This window comes from Achroia grisella, unplaced genomic scaffold (assembly GCF_030625045.1).
Source record: "Achroia grisella isolate CSIRO2021 unplaced genomic scaffold, CSIRO_AGI_Agris_v1 utg551, whole genome shotgun sequence".
NCBI lineage: Eukaryota > Metazoa > Arthropoda > Insecta > Lepidoptera > Pyralidae > Achroia > Achroia grisella.
In genome coordinates, this window is record NW_026712935.1 from 752,688 (window position 1) to 765,348 (window position 12,661).

Consider the following 12,661-nt stretch of genomic DNA (forward strand, 5'->3'; position numbering starts at 1 on the left):
TCATTAAGTATTTTGTAAATCGAGGTGGCTATTTGGTTTATTGTTATTTATATTTAAGAAAAACATTGTATGGTTTAATTTTAAATATTGTGCTTGGCTTACGCTTTCATATTTACTTTCAAATCTCATTGCAGATTCATTGATTAGCCAACGCCGTTCTTTGGTTATATGCATATTAATATTTTAAAAATATTTTATAATCCAAAAAAGAGCACTTTTATAATATGTTTGCGTGAGCTTAATTTTGTATTAAGTATAAAGTGTGTATTTTGTAGTTAATTTTAAGCTTAGTATTTGTAGCTTGAACCGTTACAACAGGGTCGTTTTGGTTATTCAAAAATTTGGCGCCTGATGCTCATATCTTAATGCTATGTGTTCATTCTTACAATTAATAATGATGGGGTAAACAGTGACAATAGAGGGATATTTCTTTTATGTATTTACTTATAAAAGAAAGTATTTCACAAGTCCAATGTCATTTCACCTCCTCGGTTTGATCGCCAGTACTCTTTTAGTTGATGTTGAGTTTCAAATTATATTTATTACTTTGACTATAAATAGAAATAGTCCTTAGGTGAGTGGTTGTGTGTAGTAAATGAACCTTTCAATTTGCCAAAGCAATTATGCATTTGTAATGTTTTATTGAGTACTGGTCGTCAAACTTTTTTTTTTAGCAAATAGAAAATAATTATAGCATATCTTTCGTATTTATAGACATAATGAAAACAGGTACATGCTCATGTTTTTTATATTTACTATGTTGTGTTGTAGTGTGTAGAGAAATATTTCCAAAGTAAACAGTAACCATTAGTGAATATACTATAGTAATATAGTCATATTTGGATACTATGGGCATGAATCCGCTTTCATACTGTTTTGTAGTAATAGGTAAATCCGTTGTCAACATGTTGGTTACTTTTGTACTGATATGAACGGACTTTCAAAATCTGTGATCACTTGGTACTCTCTCAGGTTTAAGTCGTTTTTATAACTGAAAATGTTGAAATTTTCAAAACTTAGATAAAAAGTAACTCTAAATTGATGAGCACGCTTTTTTATATTGTATGATATTGTTTTGTTGAATATTTTAGATTACTAGTTCTCTTAGTATACTCTTGTTTATTGTACCCAATTATTTATTTAGGCTTTTTTTATTGATATCCTTGTCATAAATGCATTATTATTTAGTAACTGTTCATAAGTGTCATTTGCACCATTCTTGGTACTTACGCCAAGTCAAAATATTCGACTAGACAATTGTTTTTATGACATGTTATCTGTACCTAAAATAGCATACTGTGATTTGGTGATGCCTTGGCAACTTTAACCTAAGTGATATTTTTGCTAAATGGGGGCTGAGTTTCTAACATACTTATTTACAGAATTAATTACCAGTTGAATTTAGATTTTAGTAATTAGAATAGGATATCTGTCATTATTTGCATACACATTTTGTTACAACTATTCAACTAATTTTTAATATTATTTTATTTCTTTGGTTGTTGAACCGTAAAAGTTTTTTTCTGCTAGTATATTTTTTTTCAAAAATATAAAAAAGTGTTCCGTCCCATGAACTTCATCTGTTGTATTTCGAAAACGCTTTAGGAATAAGTTAATAATAGTCATAATAATAATTATTATGTTTATTAACCCACTCACAGCATATCAACAGCACCATATGAATAACAAAGTGTAATAACATTTATGAAATGTACTTGCATGTTTGTTTTCATGTTAAATAAACTCTTGGATAAAAAAACTTCTTGGTTTATTTATTTAAAATAAAAATATATGTATTTAGAACTATCCTTGATCATATTACATCCATAGAGAAATTCCTATATATGCCTGACATTATACACTTGGTACTATTATGTAATATTATCTTATTTGTACTAGTAATATTATTTATATTTTTTATATTTGTACAATTTTGTACTAGTAAGAATATATGACTAGAATTGGAATGGACCGGCCACCCTTGCTAACATTGTGCTCTGGGCTGTGGTTAGTTCTTTGGAGTATCCACCAAGAACTAACAACTATTTTTCAGGAACATAGCGGTATAAGAAAAATCCTCTCCCAATGACTGGTACACTAGAATAAAACTATCCAATCGCATCTCTGTCTCGGTTCTGACGCATATATGTATATACACTTGGTACTATTATGTAATATTATCTTATTTGCACTTGTAATATTATTTATATTTATTATATTTGTACTATTTTGTACTAGTAAGAATATAGGACTAGAATTGGAATGGACCAGCCACCCTTGCTAACATTGTGCTCTGGGCTGTGGTTAGTTCTTTGGAGTATCCACCAAGAACTAATAACTATTTTTCAGAAACATAGAGGTATAAGAAAAATCCTCTCCCAATGACTAATGACAATAAAACTATCCAGTCGCATCTCTGTCTCGGTTCTGACGCATATATGTATACTATAATAAATGGTAAACAAACTTAAACACAAAGTAGCTGATAACATTTTACTAAACAAATAGATACTTTCTACACTCAATTTTGTTTTAGCACAAATTAATTATTATTTAACTAGCAACACATTTTTTTCATCTGTACCAATAGCTTGGTACGTGATAATGTAAACGGAATGTACCTATGGCTGTCATTGTCTCAGAGTAGTTTATTACATTAGAAATTTGGTTCTGTTCTCTTCTGTGAACTTCTGTTTCTTTTGAAGTTTTATTTAATTTAGATAAAAACAAGAAACGCCTATTGACAAAGACCACTAAAATGACCGACGTAGATAAATGGATTGAAATTGCGAAGACGTGTAAATATTTGCCTGAAGACGATTTACGGGAACTGTGCAATATCGTGTGTGATTTGTTGTTAGAGGAGCCAAATGTGCAACCGGTTCAGACCCCTGTAACGGTCTGCGGGGATATTCACGGCCAGGTAATATTGATGATTATTCTATAGTTTCTGAACACTAATAAACATTCTGTACTGTAGCTGAAAGAAGCAACGGTTAGGTAGGTTTCTATCCAATATGTAGATAATGTTATAAGATAAGACTACTAACATAGATATATATATATATATTATTGATGCAGAGGTAATCAGATCATAATATTAGCTATATAGGTCTATAGATAGTGGTCCTATCTGAAGACATAATATATATAGCTAATATTATAATCAGAGTTTCAGTATTTTTTCTTTCGTTAATGTTTTATTGCATGGGCAACAGTACTAAGTATTAAAAGGCGTTCTTAATGCTAATCAGGGCTGAATTAATCATGTCATGTATAATAGATAAAGATATTTAAGAGTTTTAACAGTTGTTAAGTACCCATAGAAATATATAGTTGGAGACTGGAAAGCTGTATGAATTCTTCAGGTTTTTCAATGTAAGGTCACTCAAATTAAAAAACAAGTTGTTGTTGACCTTTAGCAACTCCAGGTTTTACTGCCCTCTCTTCTGTAAGCTGAATTTGTATAGGTCAATATCAATAGAAATGTTCACACAAAAGAGTACTAGTAGTAAATTAGTAAAAACTGCATTATCCTTAGTATTGTACATTGCATAATATTTCCATATTCAACTAATATGTAATAGTATGTAAAATCCTCATAGAGGTAATGGTTCTGTAATTAAACTATTCTATGCTATATTTCAGTTTTATGATTTAGAGGAATTATTTAACCGAGGTGGTCAGGTGCCACAAACTAAATATATATTTATGGGAGATTATGTTGACCGTGGATACTATAGTCTGGAAACATTAACATTACTTATGGCATTAAAAGCAAGGTACCCTGACAGGTAATATTTATCTTATATTCTATTTATTGCCTGTATGTATTGAATATATATTACACGAACACAACACGAAACAACAAAACTACTTGCATATAAGTTGCTTAAATTTTCACAATGCGACTATTACTATGATCCTAGAAAAGATGATTGATGGACAAGAATTGTTATACTACATTTGTATATTGATTCTATAATTTGCATTTATTTCAGGATTGTTTTACTAAGAGGGAATCATGAAACATGTCAAATCACAAAAGTATATGGTTTTTATGATGAATGTCTTAATAAATATGGAAATGCAAATGCTTGGAAAGATTGTTGCAGAGTTTTTGACTTACTCACAGTAGCAGCTGTATGTATATTTATTATATCAATATATTCTAATTTGTTTTGTAATAATTCTGAACACTGCATAACTTATTGTAATGTAAGGCCCTTAACAATTCTTCACCTTACAATGCTTCTCAAATAGTGCATGCATATGGACAAACATATTGGGACTAAAGGAAGGGGATTGTTAGCAATGGGAACTAGTAACTCCTATTGATAGCAACATACCATGTTAAGTCGACCTCCACGCAGTTCTCCCTGGAAACCATTGTGAGGAATTCTTGGTGAATTTGTCACGATGGGCTAACTGACCTGACCTCATGCTCATCTTGTCATCCTCCACTGGTGCCCTGCCAGCGTAAACCGTTGGCGCAGGCGGGTGCACCATTCCATTATCATACACAAAAAAAAAATTCTGTGCTAAACACTATCATGCAAGTGGCAGGTGATTATTAAAAAAAAATACTGTATGAAAACTGTACTTAATAGGAATTTTGAAATCAAATATTGTTTATAAACAATTTTGTTACAATGTTTTATGAATGCAGTGAGCTTATGACAATATTGTGGAGTAGATAATATGTGTTAGCAAGCTTTGTTTTGTGTCTTAAACTACAAAAACAGTTGAGAAGTTCATCTTAAAATATGTTTTATTTTATTTATTTTCTTACTATACACAACTTTATAGATTATTAAAACTAGTTGCAGGTAAACAACAATATTGTATAGTATATTGTTTCAGTTAATAGATGATACAGTTCTATGTGTCCATGGTGGTCTATCTCCAGAAATATCAATGTTAGATCAGATACGGTGCATTGATAGGAACCAACAAATTCCACACAAAGGAGCCTTCTGTGATCTGTTATGGTCTGACCCTGCTGATGTAAAAATGTGGTAAGTTTTCTCTCATTACTTTAATTCTAATTAATCCATTATATTTAAATATAATGTCTTAAATAAATGATTATTCATATTATAATTATAATAATATAATTCGTCATACAACACTTTCTTATTATCGCCGTATCCCAGAGTATGTATATATATTTATTGCCACTAATGATATTGTCACAGAAAACAGCATTTTAGCCTAGGTACGATATTTAACCCTTTTATTTACCAATATATTATTTTGATTGCACAATTTGCATTTATTTCAGGTCTGTAAGTCCCCGAGGAGCTGGTTGGTTATTTGGTGGATATGTAACAGAACTGTTTATGAATTACAACAATCTAAATTTAATATGTAGGGCTCATCAGCTCGTAAATGAAGGCAAGTATATCTTTAGTATAAGAGAAATAAGCAGGATGTAATTTTTTTTTTTAATGGAAGCGGCAGAAATATATCTTTATCTCGTCACGGCAGAATAATTATGTTTTCACAAGACAAACAAGAGTATTGTTTGCTCTAAAAGTACAATATAAATACGAGTACTATTGTAGTGGTTCATATGTGGTTGATAATAAAACCACTATATACCATCGACATATGGACCCAATTTACAAAATTCATAATTGTTTTGTGTGATGTGATGACTTTGTGTTACAAAGTCTGTTTATTTTACTAAACAGATTTTCTGTTTACAGTTGTTTCTCAGGGGTCTAGCAGTTTAGCACATCGCCTTACTTCCGATGGTCGCGGGTTCGATTCCTCGCATGGCACAAACGTTTGTATTCCTTAGATGACTGTTTTTATTGGTCGGGTTTTTTTTGTTTTATATTTATTTAAACCAACGGTATCTGGCGGGTGTATTTTTATGAAGTTGTTTAGTACCCATCGTGACAAACACACACGATGGTTTAGACGTGGAGTTAGACCTGATCGTAGAGATAGCAATTATATTAATACATACTAAGAATAATTGGTCGGGTTGTTTTCTATTTATTTAAACCAATATCTATGTATTTATATCAGTTGTTTAGTACCCATAACACACGCTCTGCTTATTCTTGGGACTAGAGATAAAATTATATTAATAATGACTAGAATAATCGGGAATGTAGAGACTAGATTATTAATGTAATTTTCTCATTAGATACATTGAATAATACCTAATATAAATTACAGACATATATGAGTATGATTCTTTGTATCGGTCTGGGTGTTTTCTATGTATAATATTTATATATTTTACGAAAACAAAATCTATGCATTTATCAGTTATCTAGTATCCATAACACAAGTTTTAGGCAGATTAACTTTGGACTAACTAGATGGCACTGTGTGAATTGTCTTTAGATAAAAAAAATTATGAACATGCACATAAAATTCGTTAAGATTTATATAGAAATTTTTTTTTAGGTTACAAATATATGTTTGACCGACGATTGATCACTGTTTGGTCAGCACCAAATTACTGCTACCGATGTGGTAATATAGCGGCCATATTGGAATTCGAGACTGTAAACGACAGAACTGCTAAACTATTCCAAGCAGTGCCAGATAGCGAGAGAGAAGTACCACCTCAACATACCACCCCGTATTTTCTGTAAGCTCAGTGATAGATATACTCATAAGACAGTAAAAGTATTCCCAATTGTAATTAATATTTTGTACAATAAATTGTTGAATATTTATGTATTAAATTAATTTATTTCACCTGACTAAATATTACATACTATGCAACAGTAGCTGTAGTAGTAACTTTGTTAAAAAAAAAATAAAAGAAATTATTTGACAGATTGACGAAAGTAATTTATATCAATTTGAAAAATATTTACTAAAACAATCCCTCCCACCCTTTTCCCACTTGCAAATGAGCCCAAGTTGATTGCTACGATTACCTAAACTAGAGTAAACATACCTGCAGTAAGTGTAATCCTATGTTATTAGTGTACTCATCGGAATAAAGTAATGTTTTGTACTGCAACTATTATGTAGCGATATAGCACTTTGTAGATGCTATGTAAAAAATTCCAATGTATATAGGCATATTTGAAATTAATCTATCCATAAATTGTTAGGGTTTGAAATAAAACATTTATATTGTGACAATTTGATATAATAGTAATTTTATTTTAATAAATTGTTCACAAATATGAATTTCTCATACAATAGAGGTAACCAACAAATCTCTTATCGTCTTAGTCTCTGTTGTAATCGAAAGTATAATCAAAGTAGGACTGATCAAAACTCTGTACTCTTACATAACCATCTTCACCACCTGAAGCGTAGCTCTTTCCGTCAGGGTGGAAGGCTAAACTGTTGATGGGTCCAAAGTGACCCTTGACACGTCCAAACTCCTCTTCAAATACCAAGTGGAAGAATCGAGCATCGAATTTTCCCTGTCTTGTTGAGGTAGTGGTTACTTCCATAGCATCTTGGCCACCACCAAGAACCACATGGTCTAGAATTGGACTGAGAGCAGCAGAGTTAACTGGGCGCTCAGTTTTGTATTCCTTCAACAGCTCGAGAGAGCTGGTGTCAAACAGCTTAGCAGTTTGGTCCTTGGAAGCTGTGATAAACATGGTGCCATCTCGGGATAACTGCATATCATTGATTTGATGGGTGTGTTCCTTGATGGAATGTACTTTCTTCCCAGTCTATTAAAGTAAAAAAAATTGTGCTAGGATTAATTTTAACCATTTCAATAAGAAAACAAAATTCTAAAAATTTGTTAATTACTAGAAGGTACTCCACAAGAAAAATCTTAATAGTCTGCAGTTCCCAGAGGTTAGAGGCGCTATGTTAAGTGAACTATAATGTAGGGATTTAATTTTGATAAAAATGGTTACTTTTATTAATAATTGCATTACATTAGAACATGGCACAAGGTAAGGAACAATTTCAATTGATTACATTTATATGTAGATTCTTTAATTTACAAGGAAATGTGTTAATACCAAATGAGAAGTAACAATATTGGCTACATAAGGTAAATGAGTTTGCAGGTCTAATTTAGCAAATATTTGTCAATTAGCTCAACACTGAGTTAGTATGCTAGTGAATTTGTTAAGAAAAATATGTGACTATATGATAGCTTATTATCGCCGATCCCAAATAAATTGGATAAGGAAGAAACATGATCAGGACATACCTTATTATCTGTTATATTACTTAGGATATTTTATAGTGTATCACATCAAAATAAATCATGTATGTCATTCTAACTTAACTTTTTTTGGTTACATCAGTTCACACAATCCCAATCAGTGATATTGGAACATATAAGCAATATATACATATATGGAAATGTAATGTGTAGGCATACCCTTATAGTATCAGAATGTCTTTATTATTGTGAATGTGTTTACTACTTTTAGTTAAATTATTCTGAATTATCCCACATGTTTTTACATGATCTATCGGAAATAAATATTTATTGATTTTTACATGAAATTATCCTTACCCTAAGATCCCATTGAATAAGGTCCCCAGTTTCATGGCCTGTGATGATTGTCTCATCTAGAGTTCCCCATACCATGGATGTCACCTTTGAATCTGTGATTTCCCATTTCAGGATAGGTGATTGGGTGGAGATTGAGTCATCAATGGTCCTTGTGTCAATTATAAAAACCTGCAACATAAATGCAATAGGTAAATAATTAAGAATAAAAGATTCCAATAGTTTTCCTGATGGATTAAACGGTTGGAAATCTTGTAAGATTTAAGATTATACAGATTAGTTATATATATGTACTTGTTTGTCCATTTAGGGAAGATTGGGGTATATTTGTAATGCTATATCATTATATAATAATGTAATAGTCAAACTTTAATTACAATGCAACATATGATTAAGTAATACTTTGTTATTTTTCTTTGTAAACACTTTGAAGATTCCAATTTACTGTCACTGTACATATAGATATACCATCATATTGATTTAGGATAATAACCAGAACCTTGAACTGTCTTCAAGATGGGAAAATATATCATGTATTTTTGTTACTTGTCAAATATTATTATAGACTAAAGTTCTTTATTTAAAAATAAAGTGAATTCTCAAAAGTATTAATGAAAATTTCTTAATTGTTTTTAATAATTTATTGTCCATTGAATATTCTTGTAGCTATTATGCCATATTTTTTTAACACAAACAAAGTCATCCATACCTCACAGGGATGTCCCATAGCCTTATCTGTAGTGTAGGCAGCCTGGTATGCACTGAAGCTGAAGTTACATGTTCGCACTGATGAATTTGTCTTAATTGTTGCTATATTCTTTCCAGTTTCTAGGTCCCATAATCTGTATAAAATATCATATGATTACTACATCATACAATACTGTGTATGATTTTTATGGTACTTACTTAATTACTTACATATGTACAGAATTTCCATATGCACTTGAATACTTATTTTGTGTATTTTGCCTATATTAATTATTCTTATGATTGCATTATGTGTAGGGAAAATAGTAATAATAATCACATATAATATTTATAATGATAAAATTGGGTGCAGACATGAATTATTGTCAATTTTTTATCTCAATCACAATGGCTAATTACAAAAGCAAACTAGTTGATATTTTAACAATTATTACTATATCGTAATCAATCACTAATAATATTATACAGTTACTAAAAGTAATATAATAATACATACATTCATTTACAAGGGCGTCAGGTAAATAAGTTATTGTTTGACCACATTTCCTTGAATATGTACTGCTATACTGTACAAACCTGCAAGAACTGTCGCCACCGCCGGTGATCAGGTTTATAGTTTGCCAATCTACATCCAAGCACCACACTACACCGCCATGACCATTGAATGTACCGAGCCGCTCGCCATTTAGTGACCACCAGACATTCGGTTTAGAGTCTTTAGCAGCCGAGAATAACAAATCTCCTTCACGATTATATTTGATTTGCGTTATGGCACGCTCATGCCCTTGCAACATAAGGGGTTTCTGTAAAAATAATTGGTCATCATCAAGACGCATCAAAACATTAAAGGTATTAGTAATGGTTAGAGGAAAGACAATTTTTAGCTAGAAATTAATTTTAGTATGTTATGCTGAGTTTGAATAACTGTTAAGTTTAAATACTTGCCATTTTTGTGGTTATTTGCTAATTTATATTGTGAATTATTACAAAATTAAAATTTTACATGTGGCGAAGCCGTGATGAGAATTATGTTTGACAATGACAGAATAATCTGAACAATCATACTGTCATTGAGCGACTGACAGACAGAATGATAGTACTACAGATTAAAAAAACATATAATTTCAGTAAAAGAGAATATGTGGAAACAATTTATTTCATTGTGGTGTAAATATTATCCATATTGTTGCAAAAAAATCTTTTGTATATTCAAGCAGTTCTTGTCCGATGTTTGCCATCTAGGTGTAGATGAATTAGTTTTCTAGCAGACGAATGTCTACAATTGTATTATTAGCAATATAAGGCCCAATATTTATTCCTAATTTTAGTAGTTTAGCCGCTTTTGACTAGATGGCTCTATCCGATTTATTAACAATAATGAAATAAAGACAATGTTCATTATATTTTTAACAAAGGTAACCTTAACATTTATAATAATATGATGTATAACAAATATTTAAAAATATTTTGCCTCCTTTCATGAGTCAGGTGGATATTGAGTCGAGTGTAAATTGCGACACCTCTATAAGCGAAGGGACTTAAATAAAGCCGCTGCGATGTTTTTATAAGGGTTGCGATAAGTACTTTTAAAGTGTGGTGACGTCTTCAAAAGTATCACGATAACTATATACTAGTGAAATGCAGTTATAAAAGACGCTACAACGCTTCATGCGTCGCGACGGTCCTTATGGGCACCTTTATAAAAGCCGCGATGCGGTTATGCTCTTAACACTGTAGCGACTACTTTATAAGAGTAGTGAGGTCGATATGAGAATCCCGGCGCGTTTATAAACGCCGCGATAACATTAAAAGAGCTGTGACGCATTTATGCGATAGCTTTGAGAGTGTTACGACATAATTTTGAAATGTTTACTTCTGAATATATATTTTAAACTGACTGATTGTCTAACTCTAGACGCAATCCAGTTGGTTAAAATAGTGACTTGTTTACTAATAAAATAAAGGAAGTTGAAATTTATTTGGGTATTTTATTTTAATGAAGTACCTATTTTGAAAATATTATATTGTTAAAATACAAGGTGAGAATTAGTATTCTGTATTGAAATTGGAAGAAGTACATTTTGTAATTAAATACATTTTGAAACGCAATTTGGACATTTCTGTATATATCTATGAGTACCTACTTACATCTTACCAAATCAGATAGATCCAGAGGATGTCGCCTACGTAGTAGAAGCTGGGATAAAGAGACGGGGGTCTCTGCAACTACCTACTGCCTACACAGGAGTGCTTAAGATATGGACCTTCGTCGTCATATTGTGATTTGGTTTTGCTTCGCCACATGGGGCTAGAAACGATAGATGATTTCTAAAATAATTTCGATACTCGGATTGATTGGACAGTATCTTAGAATTCTTCCTTATTATTTTAGCGTATCGTCGTCGTTTTAAGTGATTATTCGACCTAAATGTTCATAATAAAGAAACATGTAGTCAGCAAAAACAAAAGCGGCTAACTTAGACAAAATCTGTATTTTGTGTCAACTGTGTTGAATGAAGGTAGTCGCTAGTAGATGGAGACTAGTGGTTCCGTAGGATTAACTGGGTTTAAAGTTAAAAGTCATCGTATTTCACATACATTTTATTTTCTTAAATTATTAACCATTGATTTCCAAGAGTACAACTAAAAAACAAATTAAAGTACAAACACGTTATGCATCGCTAACTAAACACAACTGTAGGTAACTTCTCTTGGCAAACCGTACTTTCGTTTGACTAACGACCGGCGCACCACTCAAACGAGACAAAACAATTAGTACCACTTACAGTCATCTAACTTGGTCGTATAACAGCCTTTCCTTCGAGAACAGTACTGCAGTCAGCAACTAATGTGATTTGCTAGTATAAACATAGAATTCTAGATATTGATAATACTTAAAAGTATGCTAGATCTGAAAGCGATAAGTCTTGGTATTGAGCGAGCCCAACTAAATACGTGAAACAGCACACTCATACAAATTGAAATCCTTAAACAGTGTTGTCACTATTTCGATAAAGTAAGTCTATTTTGAGTCACTTTATGCATACGGTGTATAAAAATTATATTCGACTGATTTTGGATGATATCAAATAACACGGGAGGCGCGATTTATAGATTTCTACACTGATAGGAGCAATAGAGGGTCTGTCAAATATATATGGTCATATGTACATTTTATCGTAAGTTATGAGTAAAGGTAAGAAGACAAAGTTATAATTGCTCATTTACGCAATACGTGTATTGCAATGACTAAAGTGATGTGAAAACCACATAAATTTGTAGATAAATAGATAATACAATAATACATTGAATTAGCTGTACATATACAATAAATACTTGACAGTATAATAACACTCTATTATAATCACACTCATTTCAGTCGATTCTGCATATTTTGTTAAATAACAGTATGCAGAACCCAATTTTAAATCTATAAATACATGCAATTTTTATTTTATTTGAGTAAGTACTCCTCCAGTGTTA

At 31.4% G+C, this 12,661-nt stretch overlaps 2 protein-coding genes across 2 annotated transcripts; one reads left to right on the forward strand and one right to left on the reverse strand.

The window, feature by feature from the left end:
- The first annotated feature begins 2,635 nt into the window (after positions 1–2,635).
- LOC131848350 (serine/threonine-protein phosphatase 6 catalytic subunit) lies at positions 2,636–6,694 on the forward strand. Its single transcript, XM_059198168.1, has 6 exons — positions 2,636–2,923; positions 3,649–3,794; positions 4,002–4,143; positions 4,864–5,018; positions 5,285–5,397; positions 6,427–6,694. Exons 1-6 carry the CDS (start codon positions 2,759–2,761, stop codon positions 6,615–6,617), a joined length of 912 nt encoding a protein of 303 aa, XP_059054151.1. The 5' UTR covers positions 2,636–2,758; the 3' UTR covers positions 6,618–6,694.
- Positions 6,695–7,134: 440 nt separating this feature from the next.
- LOC131848365 (eukaryotic translation initiation factor 3 subunit I) lies at positions 7,135–10,218 on the reverse strand. The gene is made up of 5 exons (XM_059198189.1): positions 10,124–10,218; positions 9,755–9,981; positions 9,180–9,312; positions 8,474–8,641; positions 7,135–7,667 (listed from the first exon to the last, which is right to left on the reverse strand). Exons 1-5 carry the CDS (start codon positions 10,124–10,126, stop codon positions 7,209–7,211), a joined length of 990 nt encoding a protein of 329 aa, XP_059054172.1. The 5' UTR covers positions 10,127–10,218; the 3' UTR covers positions 7,135–7,208.
- Positions 10,219–12,661: the final 2,443 nt, after the last annotated feature.

Excerpts from the sequence above, each read along its gene's own strand:
- LOC131848350 (XM_059198168.1), top strand. The coding sequence starts at position 2,759 with ATGACCGACGTAGATAAATGGATTGAAATTGCGAAGACGTGTAAATAT. Across the intron at positions 2,924-3,648 it reads GCGGGGATATTCACGGCCAG|TTTTATGATTTAGAGGAATT; the intron begins GTAATATTGATG and ends GCTATATTTCAG. Across the intron at positions 4,144-4,863 it reads ACTTACTCACAGTAGCAGCT|TTAATAGATGATACAGTTCT; the intron begins GTATGTATATTT and ends ATATTGTTTCAG.
- LOC131848365 (XM_059198189.1), bottom strand. Across the intron at positions 8,642-9,179 it reads CTATGGGACATCCCTGTGAG|GTTTTTATAATTGACACAAG; the intron begins GTATGGATGACT and ends TTTATGTTGCAG. Across the intron at positions 7,668-8,473 it reads TTATTCAATGGGATCTTAGG|ACTGGGAAGAAAGTACATTC; the intron begins GTAAGGATAATT and ends TTACTTTAATAG.